Here is a 21391-nt window from a genome sequence, read left to right as displayed (position 1 = left end):
GTTCCAAAATTCTAAATTTTTTTTGGATTTGTTTATCAAGTGTTTTTATTTTTGTGTTTTGAAGATAGAGAAAGAAAAATAGAGAAGTGTGTGTTGAAGATAGATAATATGTTGAATTTGTGTTTTGGGGTAATTTAAAATATTTTAAAATAAGTGGTGTAGGTTTGATGTTGGGATTTGGGAGACAAAAATAATTGTTCATTGTCGAATCATATAAACTTTTATATATAAATATTTTATATTTCATTTTATATTTTTTTGGAGACAAAAGATCACTATTTATTGTCAAATCATGTATATGTTAGATTATATATATATATATATTATATATAGAAAGTTGAAAAATAAAAAAATACACAGATAAGGTGTAAAAATATAAAAACAAACATTAATTGTATTTTATCTTGTGTCGAAAAATGTAAAAATATGAATCCAAACATTGCTTTTGATTTTATTGGTCCTGTGTCATTAAGTGCTAATGGAGATGTAGTTGATTTGATCAAGGAATTATTAAATTTTATTTTACCTCCCTATATTTTTATGTTTTTTAATATTTAAATAAATATTTTAAGAATAAAGTTACTTATTTTTTAAGAGGGATAATTATACCCCAAAAAACCCACAAGAAAACAACCTAAAACTAAAAGAAACAAATGACGGCAACTTTATAAGATCAAGAAATGTATTTTAGCCAAATTGAATTCAAAAAGTTCTTTTTTTTCAAAGTACAATGGATTTTTGTCTTATTTTGGAAAATTTAGGGATAAATAGAATTGAATCATTTATTGGTCAAATCAAGAGTCGTTGACTAGCTGCGCAAGATTCAATACATGTCGTTTCTGCAAGCACTCAACCGCACAGAACTAAAAGTGTTAAAATTCTAGAAATTGGGGATTACAAGTGTCTATTCATAAAATTTGAGACCCAAAGAAAAAAAAGAACGAAACTATTTAGTGGGATTAATAATGCAATTTTGCATTATATATTTCTCACTTCTTGACCACAATATTTTCTTGCTCATTTACAATGTGCAGATATATATACACATATATGATTACTAACAAAAGTCGTCAAATATAATTCATTACTCGTCTATTAATTATCTTTTAATTTTTACTTTCTTTTTTCAAATCAAATCAATTCAATCTATTCATTAATAATGTTGTTTCTTTAAAAGAAAAGGAAAAAAAGGTCCCCATCTACTCCTTTATTTTTCTTTTCGACAGCACGCCAAATCCATCCATTTCTGAGTAAAATCAATATAATACATGACATGGAATCTTGCATGTACCTCTATATTTATTTATTGGGTAAATTATATTTTTTTGGCATAGTTTTCAATATATTTTTATTATTTGAAAACTTATAATTACCCTCCCAAATTTTAACATCAATCTAATAACGAGCTAATTCAATTATATTTTCATCCAATTTTTGTGTTGATTTGATCAAAATGTTCTTTTATATTATAAATTAATTTTTTTTTAAAATTTTCTAAAATATTTTTATGAACTAATATTCACTATGAAGTATTTTTTTTATTTTAAAAAAAATCAGTATTTTAGGGGCTACATAATTATTTTATTATTTAAAGAGGGTGTTTGTAATTTTTTAAATCGTATTCATAATTATATTAAACTCTAGAGAAGGTAATTTTAATTTACGTTTGTATTTACATAACATGAAAGTCAATGTTAAATATACAAATCATTATTATTAGTATGTGATGTAGGTAGCAGTAGTAGTGTAATTGTTCAAACATGTCCAGCTCTATTTTTGAAATCAAATGAATTAATTATACAAGTAAATAAACAACGTGGCTGCTACATATATGCATAGGAGGTTGATGTTGTGAAATATTAGTAAAAAATGATAGGAAATATATATAGGTGTATGGCACGTAGACATACATAAAGTCAAGAAAGAAAGCGGTCCACAACACCTCAATTGCTTCTAGAAGAAGAGCTGTCCTAGAGTATAAACTCTCATATATTACTATTATTATAGGGCACAGCTGATGGGGCAGTGTTTCTAGAAGCATTAAACACGTTTGAGATGAACATGCAAAGAATACGTAAGAAATACCATCAATTTCACACACGAACATTTAAAATATAAAAAAAGGAAAAAGAAAAGATTGCTCAACCCATACAGTAAACGCACCACATCTATCAAAGTGTCAAACAAGACAGCCCACCTCATCTTCCCATTTTCTTTCTCTTTCTCTTTCTCTCTCTATTCATATATATATATATGACTATTTGCGTATATTTTGAATAATGGAGGATATGGCCGCCAGAAGAACACCACATTTGTTTGATGCATCTGCTTACTTGTTATTCGAGGCGAGCGGCGATTCTGAAGCCCCCGGCGCATTGTTGGACTTGGAACCCGGTACTGGTGCCTCGGCGGAGGACGATGCGCAGTCCTGCAGCTACGGATCTCTATCTGATACTGATGAGGATGATGAGGCTCATGTGAATGAGGTTGATATTGATGTAAATATGGATCTCCGCGGCGGCGACGAGGAGGAAGACGGAGGTAGCGAGGGAGAAGAGGATGGTGTAGTAGATCAATGCCGCCGCAAGGAGAAGGCGCTGAAATCCAATGATTCAAATGCGAAGATGATGAATGAGAGAGAAGGGGACAGGCTGTTCTGGGAGGCTTGTTTGGCATCTTAGACAGAGGGTACAATACCTAATTTTGAGAAACAAATTGGTGAGTTTTTCAAGAAATCAATTTCTTTTTGACCAATTTCTCAAAAAGAAATTTAGTTACAAACTTTCATATCTGTCGTCTTCATCATATATACTCACAATTTAATTGTACATAGAGCTTTGCTTCAATCAGTTAATGTTGGCTGATTCATGTGTTAGAATGGGTCTTTTACGATTACAAGTTTGTATGGATCTACCTATATATATATATGTTACAATCTCAGTGCAACATATGTAGCATGAGGCTTGTCATTTATCAACACTACGCAACTACCCTTACCATCCTAAAACAACATCATCCAATAATTTTAATTCATTAAAATTACGTTATTTATTTATTTGATAAAAGATTTTATATGCGTGTACGAAATATACAATAGAATTTGAAATAAAAAATTCAATCAATATTGGAATTAGATAAAAAAAAGCTGATATATATCATCATAAACTAAAAACAAAACAACCCACATTAACCACCATATTCAGACAAATCATATCTTAGTTAATTATGAGATTTTAGGTTGAAGTCCTCGTACACACAGCTGGTAGTGCTAGCTTGTCCTACTTCACCAGAGTACCTAATTTTAGTATTTGCGTGTTAGTATTATTTTATATATATATATATATATATATATATATGTTTGTTTGATTATTAATAAAACTTTGGTGGACTAAAAATCTTTTTACAAATTAATTAAGTCGGGAGATGGCAGGGCAAGAATTGCAATCAATTGACACTTCCTCAAAAATGATGTTGCACGAAAATTTTTATTTAAACCAAATTTGGTGGAACTAAATTAATCAATTACCAAGTGTGATACACTTATCATTTAATTGATTATTTTTTTTTTTAAACTGCATATCAATTACGCGATAAATATATTATATTTTTTATATAATTAGTTCAAGTCTAGTTAAATATGATGTAGGTAAATATTTTGAGGATGTTGCAATGTTTGGTGAGTGATAATTATGGGGTCTCCTAATTGTGTTACATCCGATGACTCAGCTAAAAGAAACAATTGGTTATGTAAAAGTAAAGGGCAGGAGGGTAGAAATGTCTTGGGTATTATTTATTCCAGCAATTTCATGATTATTGGCATTAAAATCAAAATGGAGCACTATAAATATAGTAATAATCCTTGTCAGGAACACCACTTGCCACTCCATTCAAACACGCTATGCCATCTGGTTAAAAGACTATTAATGCTTCTACTCATTCTTCAAATTAGGGAACTACAAATTGTTCGAATCCAACTACTATCAAACTTCAAATTTTAAATCTGAATTTGGTTTTATTATTGATACAATAAAGAGCTCAACAAGCTTTATTTGGATTAAAAATAGAGTCGAATTCAAATACTTTGATATATAATTTTAAGTATATGTTATTATTTTTATACTGATCGAAGATTTCGAACCAAATTTAAAAGCTTACCAAAAAAAAAGAAAAAACTGTCCAAGTTTCATTTTTTAAATTTAATAAATAGAATTGGAAAAAATTTTATTTGATCAATTTCAATCGATTACTTGTTCAGCCAGGCATAGGAGGATGCTTTGATGCTAAAAGGTTTACCCAAGTCATGACAAACATTGTCCACCTCCGAGAAGAAAAGGGCTCTTTCCCATAAGAAGGGGTTCCATGTGTTCATCTACTGTTGTTCTAGTTACTATAATCCAGCTTCTTTCAAGTGTTGATAAATACTTTAAGAAAGTTGCCAATCTTTAAAGGAATTATGTGTAATTTTTTTAATTTTAATTTGCATCTTGTGGTGTATTAATTGTCATATTAGTTATAAAATTTATAGACATAGTTTGTATGTCCGAACAGAAAATTTGAGGAAATCAAGCTTTCGGATACAACCAATTACAGTGAACAAAATGGGTTCGTCGGTTTTCTTGTTTCCTGCACTAGTTAGAACCTTTGCTGGTGGAGCAAAGAGAGAGGAATGAACACTATTTCAGCCCTAAACTGAACAGTGACTTACAATCAATCAAAAGCAAACCACTCTTATGTCTGATCAATGCCTAAATCTAACTACAGAAACTAATTTACAGAAGCAAGCATGGCTGTGCAGAGACATCCTCAACTCCACAACAAATCTATCTCCTACACAACAGGACGCGACGCTAACTAACAATGTAATCCGGTTAAATCGATTCTATCACGTTTTCTACCATGTCCAGGTCGCTGGTGACTGCTGTTGTTCCTGGTAAATTTTCGGGGTCCATCTTCAGACCTGAAGCAGTAGAAGTTATTCTCGAGTCCTCACCGTCACTCGTGGTAAGGCAAGAACTGCCTATTCTACTGTCGGACAAGGAAAGCCCGGAATCTGCATTTAAAGGAGAACCACTTCCTGGACTCACATGTTCTCTGCACAGAATTCCTTCGAGTTGCTTCCGGAATCCGTTCTTCGCGCTCTCATTCTCATCCAGTTGCCTTAAGAAGCACTCTTCTATCTCACTCAATGACTCGACCTCATCTTTGCCGTCTTTGCTGCAGGGACTGTATTGAGCTTGCTCGTCATCATCGGAGGCCATTCCTGTTGATTCACAGCTAGTGTCCATCTCTTGCTGACTATCATATTCCTCGTCCGTTTGTCTATCTGATGAATGAGATGACAAGGGTGAGTACCCTCCATCAGCTGCCTCGTCACGGTCTCGTAATGTTTTCATGATCAGTGTCTTTAACAAGTTCATTACTTGAACAGCATGCATAAGAGCTGTTAACGGGTCCGACATCTGCCAAAAACAGCATAATAGAGGGCTGAGTATCAAAAATAATTGTTTCAGGTGTTCGTAAATCAGATGGCTTGTTCGAATCACCTTAGTCATATTTGGGGCAAAAACCATCGCAATATTTCTGGCATTCATCTTGTTGGATTCTTCTTGCTCGACGACATCAGCCATGAGATCAACTGCCCAGTTGAGGAGCGCACTCTCAGTTGGTTTTAGCTGCTTAATGAGCTCAACAGATTCCTCTTCTGTATTGCATTGCAATACCTGTTCTGGAGAAAGACCGTCAAGCACTCCAGACGGGAGCTCTCGGAACCAGGCTTTGATCAAACCTGCCAAACAGTGGACGTCAATGTCTTCCGGCACAATGCCCCTGTTCAGCTGGTCCCTCACATGTTCCTCCTGGCCATTCTCCGGATTTATCCGAAATATTCCTTCAGACTACAAAAGGATATTCCGAAAGGATCGGGTCAGCTCTTGAACATTAGAGTCAAACAATTAATAGTAGAAGAAAATATTTGTTCTCAACATGACATAATGTTCTTGCTTGCTCACCTTTAGACCATCTTGTGAATATAGCCTTTCCTGCATTAATAACAGAATAGTTGGGACACTATTGCCTCTTGTGTCATAAGAGCACTGCATTGAATCCGCTGAGACGCCGAATACACTGACACTGCATAATCGACATTATAAGATCAGTAACATCAAATTACCAACTTCCAGTGGACGATATTAATTGTAGAGTGTTTATCCGGTGTCAAACGCCAATCGAAAGCCATGCACATGAAGGAAACTGATGTAGAGTACCACCCTCAATTCAATGAAGGATCAACTGGGAATAGCAATCAACTTCAATCTTGCAAAATCTTCCGGGGTCCCATGACGCTTTAAAGCACTAAAGATTTTTAGTTGCCTCTACCTATCTTAACTAATGAGTAATAACTACTGCAAAGCCTGCTCTCTTCAATGTTGTACCACAATCTGGGAATACAGCTGAAGAACACGATTGCTAACAACTTCATTAATTCCATTCCTTCCCAGGTAAATGAAATATTACAGAAAAAGGCCATTATGCAAGAGAGAGTAAAGGCTAGTTATTTGAACCTGAACAAAAAGTTTCAAGATTCTCGAGTCCTATAATACAAAGCATATTCGAGTTTCTTGACCACCAATCACCAAACATATGAAGAAATTCATACCCCAAATTTACCGGTGTAACATGCCAAAATGCTTTATTGATTTAAAAGCTCGGAAATCTTGGAAACACTTCTACCATGGAAGACAAAAATCAACCTCCTCACTCATCATCTGTACCTCAGTCTCTTAGACTACCAACTTTGAAGTGAAAATATATATATATGTGTCAAAAAACCAAGATTGATGAAATCGCCATGAAAATATGATCCTAAAATAAACACACAAACTTCATATGCTACATCAGATCTAAACACATAAAAGACAGAACACTAAAAATTTCATCCAAAATATTGAAAGAAAATTCACTAAATAATGATACAGGCAAAATAAAACGAAAAAGGGGGAAATCTTTTAACTTGCTTTTACGTACCTTGCGCTTGGAGCTCTACATGGAACCTCAACCTCAAACTCAACAGGAAGACCCAAAAACCCGTGGAATCTATCAAAAGTGACATGGGTTATGTGCTGAACATTGGTGGGCCAGCCAATTTCCATGTGATGGACGGCGGAGATCACCTCTTGGTCTTGCCTGTCCACACGGCACGTAGACACCATGGATTTTCTGAGAGCTGATAAAATGAAATCCAGCAAGGAGAGCTGGTGGTGGTCTTCCTCCTGCTTACCGTGGTCCTCAGCGAGAGCAGCAGACTTGGAGCTCTTGCCTCCACATCCACCACCCCTCGTCACCATAACCACACCAGTACTCATGCTTTCTCTCTCTAGAAGTGGGTTTGAAGGAAGAAGGTAGAGAGATATGGAGGAGTTTGTTTTTATTTATGTGTGTGCGTGTGTGATATGCATTGAAGGAAGGGAGTGGGTTTTTTGAAGTTTGAAGTAACGCCATTCTCTATTACATATTACTTACTATTTATTCAAACGGCCACTCATTTCAAATTCTTGTTTGTCTACTTTTGGTTGGATATGTTAGTTTTCCTTTTACCATTTTGGGTCTTTGCTTTGAGGGTTATTTCCCTTTTGCCATTCACCGTTGATAGACACCACAACCCTATCTCAATCACCACCACAATTTTACATGATTCACCTATCAATTCAATCTTGGATAATGATAATAAAATTCGAGCATGGTTTTTAATTAGTCATGTTAACGCAATTTTCCAGGGAGAAAATTTTAAATAAATAGAGAGAGTAAGCCAATTTTAACATCATATAATGTTTGTGGATTTACATAAAGATGAAGGGTAAATGAGACAATTAGCGCTGCTTTTGAATGGTTGAGGACCGTTGGGGAAAAGGGGATTACACTGCGTTGAGCTCTCCCTTATTTTTACTGCTTCTAATTTATGATTTATGTAAATCCAAAATATATATATATATATATATATATATTATGATTTATGGAGATTGTGTGTCTGCAAATTTAAATATTTATTGCCCGCCAAATGAAGCGTAGGCTTTCTCAGGTTGTCAGCGGTCAGCCTTCATTAATTAATCTCTCTTACAACTGCTCTCTTCACATTAATTACCTGATTAATAAGCCTCGTAACAATATAATTTTACCCTAAACAATTCAAATGTTTTATTTATTACCTCTTCTTATTTGCTTTTTCTACTTTTAAATTCTCCATTTACATACCATAAATAAATTTTAATTTTTGCAATGTATCATATAATATATGGTAATGAGGTATAAGATTCGTAATAAATAATTAGTATTTAAACTGCGAATACACCTTAAATAATTGGGACCAACATATAAATATGCGTAAAATAAATAAATATTGATGCACGAATTCCCATACTATGTTTCAGTAAACAAATGCGTAATAATGAAGATTCAAAAACAGGATGGGTGATGGATAAATCACCATTCGGAGCCTTGTTCTGGTTCTTCAAACCGAGGGATTTAGATTTTGTTGTCATTTTTGGTCCCACTTGTATGCCGGAAAAATCAGCACCAAAATGACTTGCACTAATCATTATTATTTAAGGGTGAAATTCAAGTATTAGTTTCTTTTTTTTTTTTCCTTGTTATATATTACCTCAGCAACATTGATTAATAAACATATAATATAGTAAATTTACATTAAATTATATAGATATAAATTATAGGGATAGTTACATTCACTTTTTTTTAAGGTTTGCTGTAATTATACGTAAATTTTGTTGGTTTGAAATTAGTACCCATAGAGTTGGCTTTAGTCTAATAAATAAGTTCTTTCATTAGTAAAAAAAAAATTACCGAATCTGTTTATGTTAATAGAAAAATTAGATAAAAAATTATATTTATCTCGATAGACTTATTAAAAGTCAAATAAATTTTTTTATAATTAAATTATCTTTATATATTTTCACATGTTAATATATAACGGGATATATGTTCACATATGAAGTGAAGCATTGGAATTATTAGTAAATTAATTAATGGAAAATCCAGGAGAGGAGTGTGTGGGTTGGGGTCCCATGTGTTGGTATTGGAATGATGGGAGAAACAAAACTCGTGTGTTTCAAATTCAAATCTTAGACGCATTTTTTGCATTCTATCTTGTTGTCTTCTCCTCTCTCTCTCTCCATCCATTTGATTTGACCGTTGCGGGTGCGGGTGGTTGGCATCGGCATCTCCTCTCCTCGTCGGATTCTGCTTTGCTTTTCTGTCTCACTCTCATCCATCATCACATCATGCCTTTTAAACTCCCCTTTCTTTTTCCTCTGCTCCTTTCTTTCTTTCCCCAACAAAACACACAACTCTCAAAGAGGACAGAAACAAAAGAACAAAAACAAAGAAAGTCGCTTTTGTCATTAATATAGCTTATCACAAGTTCGGCTCTTTTGTTACAACTCCATTTCATATTTTTAGATTTTTATTTAAATATATATAGAGAAATTCAAAAATCAAAAATTCCATGTCATTAATATAGCTTAGTCCATAAAAAAAAATTAAAAAACAAAGAAAAATTATAATTTTTAATCCACAATGGCATTTTGATCACTTCACTATAAAAATTAGATAAAAACCTAACACATTGGACTAATTGTTAGACGACCTTTAAAATTAGGGGAATATTGATAATTTTTCAAACAACAAGGGGTATTCATAATTATACCAAACCTTGGGGGAGGTCATTGTAATTTACCCTAAAAAAATCTATTCAAGTATTGGCTTCTACGATCCCATCTTGGCACATTATTTTGATGTGATGGAGTTTCAATTGATGTCCCAGCTTTGAAATATGCAAATTTTTATGATATTAATGAAGACAAATTTGATGTGAGAATGATTTTCAAATATAAAGATCATTTAATGAGTAGTGTGATGTTAAACAACAATCAACCGTGGACAGACTATGCATATAAGTTATTCAAATGTTGCTTCAAACATTCTGCAGAGCATACGATAACGAGATTTAATTAGTTCGAACAACCCGCCTTAGTGGTTACAAAACGATATCATGGATAGGGATGCAACACTCACATTGTCAAAATTGCCACACGGGAGTATTCATGTGGCAAATAGAGTCAATTTTGAATCCCTTGCTCTCATGCTCAGAAGATATGCACATATAAACTTAACGATGCGTCAGTGGTTAAGCAATATTATGGTTTAATATCTTACAAAATGACATATTTCATGTCTTTCCAACCTTTAATGAATAAAGAGTATTAGGATGCCCAAAACTTCAATTGGTCCACGAGACTACTATACGCACTTCTACTCGCCGGGTTGACAATAAAGTACTATAATTCCTAATGATATGGACTGGCCCCAAGCACGAGCAAGACAAAAAACTTGTATCCAATCACAACAAAGTCAAACTCCATTGCATCAAAGTAATATTACAATACAGGGTTGCGGACACCAAAATAATGGAACCAGTACTTGAATACATTTTTTTGTTTGTATGTAAATTTTAATTTTATTAACTGTTAAAAATTAATCTAATATTAATACATTTTTATTATTAAAATTCAAAATAATAAATGTTAATTAATTAATATATTACATTCTTAATAAACAATTAAATAAAAAAAAATTGGCCCAAGTCGTTAGGGCACAAAAAACTATGTGGCCAATACTAACGATCCACCTTAGTTTTGCAATTCTGGCAAATTTGTGGTATTCTTACAATTTTCTTTTTCTAAAAATAATATTTAAATAAATAACTCTTCTTATTTTCCCACTGGCATATATATACCTGGCGGGAAGATGTATACTGACCTAAAGAGCAGAATATTTATTCATACACGCGCAAATCAGAAGCACATCGAAATTCTTGAAAATTTACGTGTAGTGCAGTCTGTTTTCAGTGGTGGTTCATGGAAGACGAACCAGTGGTGCCAGAACCGGCGGCTCGCCGTTCGGTTAGTAATTAAGTCCTGTTTACCGACTTACCGTTGCTTTAATTGTGGTTCCGAACCCTAATTTTATTTGAGTTTTTATTTTTATGTGTTTTTGATGTTTGTGTTTGAGTAGAAAAGGGCTAGGGCTACGGTTAGGACTGCGGATTTCACACGCACCGATAAAATCGAAGATGAGTTGGAGGAAGAAAGGGAAGAATCCTCGGATGAGTTTCAAGAATCTCGCCGAAAAATAAAGCGAAATAAGGCCACTGAAGGTGCTTCAACCTCGGCAGCAGCACGAAAAGCCAACCTGAGTTTCATCGGTAGCCACATTTTTCTGATATTATTTAATTTAGGTACTTTTGTGCTATGTATGCTGAGGTGGTTGGGGTACTCTTTGTATAGAATTGGTGAAGGATCTCTCCAAATTGAAGGGTAGTATTATATTCTAATTACAGGTCTTCAGTTATCACTACGTTATAGTCTTTTCCCTTTTCTCAGTTCTTCTAGAAATTATGGTTGTGTGTGAAAATTTTCTATTATCGTCTGGAAGTGTTTAGACTACTTTTCAGTAAACATTCATTTGCGACAGATTTTATTATTGGATATCTCTTTGTGGCTTGTTTAAATGATTGATTATTGGTGAACTTGTCCACTCTGGGGATGGATGGTTGCACTAAGGAGGTGTATGTTGTGCTTTTGATTATGCTGTTTGGGTGATATTAATTGCTTCTTTTAGAATCTAGCTCATTCATCTATTTTAATGTAAACGAGTTGAAGGCGGTTAACATGGTTTATGCCTTTGATGCTATTGATTTGTTTCCTTATGTGTGTAATGATGACGCAAGTACATTTGTTTTGTTTGCAGAGGTTATTAAAGGTGACGGGAAGGACATCCCCGATGTAGTTAAACGATGGGTTGAACAGTATGAAAGGAACCAAAAGTCCGCAATTTCCGGACTCTTGTCCATGCTTTTTGAGGTTATTATACGCCGTGTTGCCATTAAGTTGTTGTTATCGGATTCTATCGCTTGGTTCTCCTAATTCGATGTATTATCATGGGCAGGCTTGCGGAGCAAAATATCGTCTTCATGAAGAGGATATAGATGAGACTGATGTTGATGATGTGGTAGTTGCTCTTGTTAACATGGCTAGAAGAGTATCCTTTTCTTTATTATTCTTAAATATATCTTTCATTCCTATGGCTTTCCTTATAACTTTTGTCTTCTCAATGGAATTTTTCTTTGTTCTTGCATATCCAATTTATATCTCTCCCCTTCTGCCACACACAAGTATCATTACCTTCCCATGGAAGACGACAACAACAAAAACTAAAAAAGATATGTTGAGACTCAAGAGTTTTGCTTAACAACTTGGAATTTAGGGTGAAGTTGAAGATTATCAGAGTTCAAAAAGGGACTTCAAGAATTTCAAAGATAACCTTGTATATTTCTGGGACAATTTGGTCAGCGAATGTCAGAATGGACCATTATTTGATCAATCATTATTTGACAAGTGTTTAGACTACATTATTGCCTTATCATGGTAAGTATTTGATGTTCTTAGCAGGAAGATGCAATAGAACTCAGCACTCTTTATTAAGATTATAGCATTGTGTTTTGCAGTACGCCTCCTAGATGTTATCGTCAGATTGCCTCTCTGATGGGACTTCAACTTGTCACCTCCTTCATCAATGTTGCAAAATTGCTTGGGTCTCAGAGAGAGACCACCCAGAGACAGCTGAATGCTGAAAAAAAGAAAAAGATTGAAGGACCTAGAGTAGAATCACTTACCAAAAGGCTGTCCATGACTCATGAAAAGATAACTACCATGGAAGAGATGATGCGAAAAATATTTACTGGGTATTGTCATTAACACTGAAAAGATATTTTTATGTTGTTCTCTTCTCCTTTTAGGCATTGATGTTCTTTTTTGTGCTTTAAATTAATTTGAATACTTATACTTTGAAGGTTATTTGTGCACCGTTATCGGGACATTGATCCAGATATCCGAGTGTCATGTATAGAATCCCTCGGTGTGTGGGTACTGTCATATCCCTCACTTTTCTTGCAGGATTTGTATTTGAAATATCTTGGATGGACATTGAATGACAAAGTAAGTTTGAAATGGTTAATTAAATCTTAAGGATTTTGCGTTTTATTTTCTTCCGAAGTGCTGAAAATTTGCTTGTCATTTATTCTGTTTTAAAGAGCGCTGGTGTAAGAAAGGCTTCTGTTCTGGCATTGCAAAATCTTTATGAGGTGGATGATAATGTGCCCTCTCTTAACCTTTTCACTGAGAGATTCTACCCACGGATGCTTGAACTTGCTGATGACATTGACATTTCTGTGTCAGTATGTGCCATAGGGCTTGTCAAACAGCTATTAAGGTATCTACAGATGACTTGAGAATTGTAACACAATGCATGGTCAACAAACTTAAATTTTGACAAGGGGTTTTCTGGGATGTTGCAGGCATCAACTTGTGCCTGATGAAGAACTAGGTTCTTTGTATGATTTATTAATTGATGATCCACCAGATGTTAGGCGTGCCATTGGAGCACTAGTATATGATCATTTGATTGCTCAGAAATTCAATGATTCACAGTCTCGGTCAACAGGTTTCTTTTTACTGTTTTCTAGCGCTTCTGATTTTTATGTCATTTGTTATAATTTAGAATCTTTGTCAATTCTTTTCCAGGCGGTGACAGTGATTCTTCAGAGGTTCATATCAGTCGAATGTTACAGATACTAAAAGAGTTTTCAGCTGACCCCATCCTGAGTTCGTACGTCATTGATGATGTCTGGGATTATATGGCAGCCATGAAAGTACGTAACCTCAAATAGTTCATACGCAATTTGGGTGGTTTATATTCAAATGTTAGGGAGTAGTAGGGATAGAGAAGAAAAAAAATATCATGGGCCCTATGGTTAGTAATTTAGTTTGCTTCGCTGAGGGGAAAGGGAAATGTCAGGAGCTGATGAATCTGGAGATAATTCAGTGCTCTTGCTAACCACTGGCAATACCTATCACTCTCATCTGACTATGGAATATAACCTTTTAGATAAAAGATGATTTTTTGGGTGAATAGAAGCATATTTGGTTTCTGAATATTTCCATTTAGGTGGTTGACTGATTATTTAGAGTTTATAAAGATAATTTAGTTTATTTATTTATGCTCCCTGATAGTTAATATAGTCACATGTTACATGACTCCTTTAACTTCTATAATTCTATTTCTGTACCTGGGATGTTTTTGCATACTTATTTAACTCCATCCTCCCCTCTTCTCCTCAAGAATGTGAAGTAAATGCATTAATGGGTACAAACCGTAGCTGCATAACTTTGGATGCTAGAGATGAGCGTCGTTCCCAAAGTTTGACACCCCTGATGAAACTTATCGGATGGTTATATGATCTTTTCTTTGAATTTTAGACTGGCTGTGACCTTGCATGTGTCTTCTCTTTGAAAGAGATTGTGATACTTGCAGGATTGGAAGTGCATCATTCGTATGCTTCTGGAGGATAACCCATCAGCTGAGCTTGATGATGCAGATGCTACAAACTTGATTAGACTTCTCTTTGCATCAGTGAGAAAGGCAGTAGGAGAAAGGATTGTTCCTGCAACTGATAATAGAAACCCACATCACACCAAAGGTCAAAAGGTAGTGAGATTTCAGTTGTATCCTTTTCTTTTCATAAATTATTTCACATAGCATTCCAACTATAGTTTTTTCTTTTTTCAGTTGTAATTTAGCTTGTAAATGCACTGTATCATTCTGTTTGTGAGTTGGGAAGATTTTATGATTCTCCTTGTTACAAAGTATTCTGCACAGTCAAATGAAGTTGTTTTTTCTCTAACAATCACCAGGACATATTTGAACACCATAAGCGTGACATTACAGTTGCCATGATGAAGACCTATCCTCAGCTTCTGCGCAAATTTATCTCTGACAAGGGCAAAGTAGCACCTCTAGTTGAAACTATTGTTTACATGAATCTTGAGCTTTATTCTCTTAAGAGACAAGAACAGGTGACTTATTAAATTGCCTAGCTATGTGGATTAATGAACTTAGATAACAATAAATACAATAAAATCATGTTCACTTGTGTTTCAGAATTTTAAGGCTACTCTTAAACTAATGAGAGAGGCGTTCTTTAAGCATGGGGAGAAGGATGCCTTGAGATCATGTGTGAAAGCAATCAAGTTCTGTGCGACAGAAAGCCAAGGAGAGTTGCAAGACTTTGCTCAAAATCAGGTCAAGGAGCTTGAGGATGAATTGATCGGCAAACTAAAATCTGCAGTAGAAGATGTTGTGGTATGAATCTATTCAATGGATGTTCTCTGTATTAGCATGAAATTGTGAGGATTGACATGCTCTGTTATGCAGAATGGTGGTGATGAATACTCGTTGCTAGTAAATCTGAAAAGGTCATATGAATTTCAGTTGTCGGACAAAGTTCCTCTTGAAAGCTTGTATCAAGATCTTGTACATATTCTTCAAAGTTTCAAAAACATAGATGACGAGGTGTGTAAACCAACTATTATAAGTTCAAGGATTTATCCTTTTGTGCTCACTGATAGTATTGCTTGTGTCGAATCAGGTTGTCTCCTTTCTGCTTCTCAATATGTTCCTTCATGTTTCCTGGTGCTTGCACTCTGTTCTATCCAGTGAAACAGTTTCAGAGGCAGCTTTATCTTCTCTGGTGGAGAAGCGTGATGCCTTGCTTGAACAACTTGAGTACTTCCTTCATAATCCTTTAAAACTTAACAGTGATGATAGATGTAAAAATCAACTTGCATATAGGGTAAGCATTCTCTATGTGCCTTTTGCATTCTTTTCTGCTGAAGTATGAAATATTTTAGTTTGACTAAGCCTGTGTGCATATTTTGGGTAGGTCTGCGGTATCCTTGCAGATATTTGGTGTCTGTTTAGAAGGACAAAATTTGCTTCAACAAAGCTGGAAATATTAGGGTACCGTCCAGATGAATCCACTGTTGATAAGTACTGGAAAATGTGTGAACAACTGCTCAATGTTTCAGGTGCCAACTTTATCTCTTGTAGACAGTACTTTGTCGTATTTGTGCATTTAGTCGATAGCCTGAAAGTGAGCTGCAGGCGTATCTATATATTTGCTCATAACTGCAAAAGAATGGTTTCATATTATGACTTCTTATTAATTGTTAACTAAAAGCTTGCAGTTCCCCATTTTTTTTTGGGCCTCTCTCTCTCTCTTTATATATATATATATATCTGTAGTTCTTGGTATATTTTGGATGAAACATGATGACTCTGCGAAACCATGCTCCAGCACCTCAAATGCCATGTAAATCATGTTTTTTCCAGGTGCCTTGAAGTCTGGGTTCCCAGGCATTGTTATATATATTTACTGCAAGCGTGTGAGTCTCGTTTCAAACTACACAAGCCTTTCAAACCGCAAAAGGGCATCAAGTTTTATGTTTGGGATCAAAGTTCTTACTTTCTAGCTGTGGTATTTATGCTGTTGCTAAAAGAATTCTCATACTCATATGTTTTATGTATGCCTGGTGTCTACAAAGTACTTGCTGAAAATCTTTTTGCGGTGTGTATGCTTGTGGTTGCTAATATCTATTGTTGTGTGAACTGCTGTTCTTATTACCCCCCTGATTCACTGCAGATGATGCAGAAGATGAAGAAGAAAACAGAGAATACGTGGAGGAGACTAATGCTGACGCTGTCATGTTTGCTCTGTCCAAATTAGTGGCCACCGACACAGTTCTTAAGGTGGCTATACTGATATTTGTTTTAGTACCATCCATAAGCTGATTTATTTGTCTTTAGATATATTGGTTCCATCTTTGATTTGTCTTTATTGGATGTTCATGACACATTTGTCTATTGTAAGGGAAACATACTATACAGAACTGCTTTGACCCACACGTGTGGTGACTTTGTGTCTGACCAAGAAGTTCAATGACTTTCTTTGATGGTATTCTCACTGCAGGATTATCTTGCCCCAGAGATCATTTCTCATGTGGAGAAGTATGGTAGGAGTGTTGGTGAGATTGTTAAGCATCTGCTCACTGCCTTAAAAAAAAAGGGTGACATTTCAAATATTATTGTAGAAGCGCTGAAAAGGGTAAGACCCAGTTGTTAAAGATATTACTTCATAGCTGCTTTACTTTGTGGATATTAATATCTGCTGTTCAATCAAGTTGGTTCTACAACTGTCTTAATTTAAGATTTCCTTCGTCCATGAATGTGATTGGCTGATACTGAAACATAATTTGAATTCGATGAGTTTTTGGTTATTTGAGTGGTGACATGGTTCAAAAAGAGGATGCAGCTAAGATGCATAATAATGTAATTAAAGAATGTGAGCATCACAGATTGTAACTTTTCCTTAATGCTTAACTTATCTTTTGTCGATGTTCGACTAGGCCTACCAAAGGTATCTGGTAATAACTTCCTCTGGCAATGATGAATCACTATCAAGCAAGTCATTTCAGGAGTGTAAAGATCTGGCTGTCCGGTTATCTGGATCATACGTTGGTGTTGCTCGAAATAAGTATAAAGCTGAAATTTTGAGTATTGTCAGAGAAGGTATCAATTATGCGTTTTCACATGCTCCAAAGCAGCTGTCTTTCCTGGATAGTGTAGTGCTGCATTTTGTGTCCAAGCTTCCTGCAAACGACATTCTTGATATGTAAGAGCTCCTACCTCCAGTTAGATTCTCATTGAGGAAGCACACCTTGGACTACATTAAGGATACAATGATAATGTTGATACCAAATTTTTTGTGTTTATGATGCATCATGATTATTAAAAGAGTGCCTTATTTGTTTATTCACTTGTGTGTCAATTTAAGTATATTTTAAAGCACATGGCTGGTGAAGGAACCGAACCAACATGGAATTGCACCTTTTTGTTTTTGAGCTAGTCCGGATTGTTCTGATAAACATTTACCATTTCTATGTACGAATATCCCTCTGGAAAAGACACTTTTCGCCTCTATGTAAACGGATGACAATAAATATGGGATCAAAAACATCATCTAGTTAGTTCGTTTGGGATACTGAAACCCAACCTTTCACGTGCACAAATTAGCTCTTCAAAAAGTAGTTCCATGAGTGCTGTTGGGAACATCTAATCCAGGTCACAAAATGATCATTGTTCTTAGCATCTGTAGTATTTATATTTACTTAACAGATTTTGAGACATTTAAATAGTTACTGGCATGCAGTTTTCTGTTTCTCTTCTTGCTCGCTTTCTCTCTATAATTTATTTTTACAGCATTTTGTTTGACCCCTCTCTTTCCTCTTCTTGTGTTACTGAACATGCAAAAGCGTACAAGGTGCATATAGCTACATATGGATTTTTAATCATAAAGGAAAAGATCTTCTCGATATTTGATCAATCTGCATTTGGTGTGCAGATTTTTTGTGATGATTATACTGGAAATCTTTCCTATCATAATGAATTTAACCATATGTTTTTATTACTAGTATGAGAGGAGTTGAGAGAAGAACTGAAAATGTGAAGACTGATGAAGACCCCAGTGGGTGGCGTGCCTATTACACATTTCTGGACACCCTTCGTGAGAAATATCTGAAAAATGAAGGTGTAAAAGGTACTTCTGTGCTTCCAGTTTTCCAGATCTTTGTTGTCTCTTTTTCAGTTATCTTTTTTTATTAAATGTGTAATAGCATCCGCGTAAGTATACAGTGGAGACGATTTTTTGTCTCTTTGTCTTGTGGTTTGAGGGTTGCAGGAATTCATGTTCTTTTTTTTTTAAGCCAAGTACCAAATAGTTGCAAGTTAACATCTCTTCTTTTGTTGGTAATGCCTTGTAGTTGGGCTCTCTGTCTGGTTGTCCGTGCAGCTCTGTCCAGTCTTAGTTTAGCCTCTGCTATTGTAATAGTATTGGGATTCTGTTGCATTCTGAGGATCTTATGCTTACTACCCAAAGTTATGTGCATAAACTGCAGATGGCAAAGAAGGTACGTCTGTGAGGCGTCGGGGTCGTCCGCGTAAGAAGCAAAACCTACAAGGCAAAAGGCTTTTTGATGAGCAAAGTTCAAGTGAAGAGGAGGATTCAATCAGTGGATCTGACCAAGATGCAGGGGTTGAAGAAAAGCAAGATGATGATGAAGAGGATGCACCTTTGATACGTTCACTCAGAGCATCATCCAAGCTAAGATCTATACGGGTTTCTAAGGAGGAGAACAGGGACCAGACAAGAACAGTAGATCGAGCAACAGAAGAGTTGGCTACCCCAAAAACTTCAGGTACACATAAATTAGTTCATGTCAACATGATCTAGAAGTGGATTTAGAAAAGAACAATAGGAGATATCTGTGAGCAGTAGTAAATAAATAGTCTCAAGTAAGGGTTGACTTGTGCTTCTACTCTCATGTTTCACGGATTCTGCAATCTCAGGCATTGGCTTCATATCCTGTCGAAGAGAATACCCATTGTTTATGCATTCAGACATTTTTTGTAATTCCTCCTTTTATTCTTCACTGCTGTAACCACTGGTAGCACAGTGCTAACATGTCTAAGAGGGAGATCAGCCCAAAATGTGTCTTATTCTTCTGTTCCTTTTTCTGCTGTCTGAATATATAGAGTCAATAATTGTGATATTTTGGCTCATGTCTTTAGTATAAACAAAAAAAATGACATTTTGACATCATCTATGTATCATTTCACTTTTTGGGTGTAGGTGCTTCCAGTTAGCAACCACTCTACCAAACTCAAGTAATGACTGCACTGAAGAGTTGGGATGACTTGCAGCAGATGATAACCAGGAATATGATGTGTAAATTATGAAGTGTATTATTGTCTTTACCTTTGTTCTTCTGTCTCGTCTCTTCTTCTCTCATGGCTTCTATAGCATGACTCTGTAGATGAATAACTACAAGTTGGCATGGAGTTTTGTATGTCACTGTATGCCTTCATTTGCCAGATTCGAGTTTCCTTGGTTTGTTTGTGTACATGTGAATGCATCCTGGTGAAGAGAACTTTGTGTACATGTGAATGCATCCAGGTGCAAAGAAGTGATGACGGCTTTCCGGAACCAGGTTTGTTTCCTATATTCGAAGGAATAAAGACAGACTGGCGAGTATGACGAAGAAATGAGAGGGATTATAGATCTGTGATGAATGCGGCTATGCCTTGACGGTAGGCTGACACTGACATCCATCTTGAAGCATTCTTATCTTTTCCCTGGTATTAGGAGTTTGTTTTTTGGTATTGAAACTAATTATACTGAATTAATTTGTTTCTAGAATCACTATGCTGCGGAGCCTCCTGCATTTCATAGTTCACCCTCTGGGGTATGGTTTGAATCTTAAACACTTGGAGAGACAATGAGCATAAAGTTGTCGAGACTTACAACAGTCCGTTCCGTTTTAACTGTTAGCGACAGGCTTGCCAACATGGTCGTGCATGCATGGGAACTTGGATCTGCAAAAGGTTGAGCTGAGCTTATTTTACGCATATTCTTAATTTTCCATGGAAAAGGCATGGCTCTCCACATGTACTTTTTCACATGGTCTGATGCTTTCCTTGAAATGGTAAGTCTGCCGAAAGCATCTCTCTGAAAAAGTTCTTGAAACAATTCCATGATTCCAAGCAAGATGACCCAATCTCTTGAGAGTAATGGGTGCCAGAAATGGTGCTTCAGTTGCAATAATCCCAATACGAGGCAGCGCAACAATGTACTCGAAATATTTCTATCAACGTACATTAACTGTTGAATCACATGGGAAGTTGCATCTCACATGTAATGTTAGTTAATTTGAATCATCCCGTCAGCATTTAATAGCTCAATTTGGACATTTTATAATGGTCGCAAATTTTACTAGTTATGTTCAGGGGTTCCTCAATAATTATATACCAAGTACCTCCCTCGTCATTTAAAAAGTCAGAAAGAAAGTTTTAAACCACATGAAAGATTGTGTCTGATTCTAGCATATTAACTAATCTAGACCAAAATGCACCTGACCATAATGTTTGGCTGAAAAAGCATACTTCAACGAGAGACTGATCTCGATTGATTTGTTTTCCTTTCAGACATAAGGAGGAATTTAAAGTTTGCCTGGCGATGGTGCCGTCATTCTGGTAATTGAGGTTACCATTCAATGTACCCCCTGATCCATAAGTTGATCATGTGTGTTAAGAGAGCTACCATATTTATCAGGTGATGCATCACCTGATCCAGAATCATTAGGAACATGGTCAGGGATCATGCAGAACATAGACTCATTTATTAGAAGCTGAAATAAGAACCTTGGAGGGGGCGAATAGTAAGGATCGCAAAGCTCCAGTCCCAGAAGTAGAACTCCTAGCTACCTTCTCGGATTTTGCAGGGTGCAACACTACTGATCCTAGCAATCCAAACTGGCTGTTGGTCTATGGACATGGAAAACTCAAATGAGTATAAGGCTAAGCAAGTTGCATT

At 35.5% G+C, this 21391-nt stretch overlaps 3 protein-coding genes across 4 annotated transcripts; 2 read left to right on the top strand and 1 right to left on the bottom strand.

The window, feature by feature from the left end:
• Positions 1–2120: 2120 nt before the first annotated feature.
• LOC105163197 (myelin transcription factor-like protein) lies at positions 2121–4493 on the top strand. Of its 2 annotated transcripts, none has more exons than XM_020694876.2 (2): positions 2121–2718; positions 4260–4493. In XM_020694876.2, the coding sequence occupies exon 1, from the start codon at positions 2280–2282 to the stop codon at positions 2679–2681; it is 402 nt and encodes a 133-aa protein (XP_020550535.1). In that variant the 5' UTR covers positions 2121–2279; the 3' UTR covers positions 2682–2718; positions 4260–4493. The 2 variants fall into 2 exon arrangements, with proteins under 2 accessions (XP_020550535.1, XP_011079757.1); XM_011081455.3 differs by having other exon boundaries at positions 4256–4493.
• A 155-nt stretch (positions 4494–4648) lies between these two features.
• On the bottom strand, positions 4649–7498 carry LOC105163198 (rho GTPase-activating protein 2). Its single transcript, XM_011081456.3, has 4 exons — positions 7024–7498; positions 6009–6129; positions 5544–5894; positions 4649–5459 (listed from the first exon to the last, which is right to left on the bottom strand). The coding sequence occupies exons 1-4, from the start codon at positions 7359–7361 to the stop codon at positions 4869–4871; spliced, it is 1401 nt and encodes a 466-aa protein (XP_011079758.1). The 5' UTR covers positions 7362–7498; the 3' UTR covers positions 4649–4868.
• A 3312-nt stretch (positions 7499–10810) lies between these two features.
• On the top strand, positions 10811–19922 carry SCC3 (sister-chromatid cohesion protein 3). Its single transcript, XM_011081457.3, has 22 exons — positions 10811–10970; positions 11083–11272; positions 11818–11930; positions 12016–12108; positions 12334–12494; positions 12575–12811; positions 12920–13064; positions 13160–13338; positions 13424–13569; positions 13650–13777; positions 14440–14613; positions 14820–14981; positions 15067–15267; positions 15340–15477; positions 15554–15757; positions 15848–15992; positions 16607–16713; positions 16934–17068; positions 17370–17635; positions 18435–18559; positions 18918–19217; positions 19652–19922. The coding sequence occupies exons 1-22, from the start codon at positions 10926–10928 to the stop codon at positions 19663–19665; spliced, it is 3408 nt and encodes a 1135-aa protein (XP_011079759.1). The 5' UTR covers positions 10811–10925; the 3' UTR covers positions 19666–19922.
• Positions 19923–21391: the final 1469 nt, after the last annotated feature.

This window comes from Sesamum indicum, linkage group LG6, assembly GCF_026168435.1.
Source record: "Sesamum indicum cultivar Baizhima isolate 11 linkage group LG6, ASM2616843v1, whole genome shotgun sequence".
In the NCBI taxonomy this organism is placed as follows: domain Eukaryota; kingdom Viridiplantae; phylum Streptophyta; class Magnoliopsida; order Lamiales; family Pedaliaceae; genus Sesamum; species Sesamum indicum.
Note: the sequence above shows the minus strand (reverse complement) of the source record. Positions and strands in the feature narration are given on the sequence as shown.

Coding starts and splice junctions, on each gene's coding strand:
- SCC3 (XM_011081457.3), top strand. CDS start 10,926: ATGGAAGACGAACCAGTGGTGCCAGAACCGGCGGCTCGCCGTTCG. Junction 13,570..13,649: donor TTCACAGTCTCGGTCAACAG/GTTTCTTTTTAC, acceptor ATTCTTTTCCAG/GCGGTGACAGTGATTCTTCA. Junction 13,778..14,439: donor ATTATATGGCAGCCATGAAA/GTACGTAACCTC, acceptor TGATACTTGCAG/GATTGGAAGTGCATCATTCG.
- LOC105163197 (XM_020694876.2), top strand. CDS start 2,280: ATGGAGGATATGGCCGCCAGAAGAACACCACATTTGTTTGATGCATCT.
- LOC105163198 (XM_011081456.3), bottom strand. CDS start 7,361: ATGAGTACTGGTGTGGTTATGGTGACGAGGGGTGGTGGATGTGGAGGC. Junction 6,130..7,023: donor TGTAGAGCTCCAAGCGCAAG/GTACGTAAAAGC, acceptor TCGATTATGCAG/TGTCAGTGTATTCGGCGTCT. Junction 5,460..5,543: donor TTGCCCCAAATATGACTAAG/GTGATTCGAACA, acceptor TGTTTTTGGCAG/ATGTCGGACCCGTTAACAGC.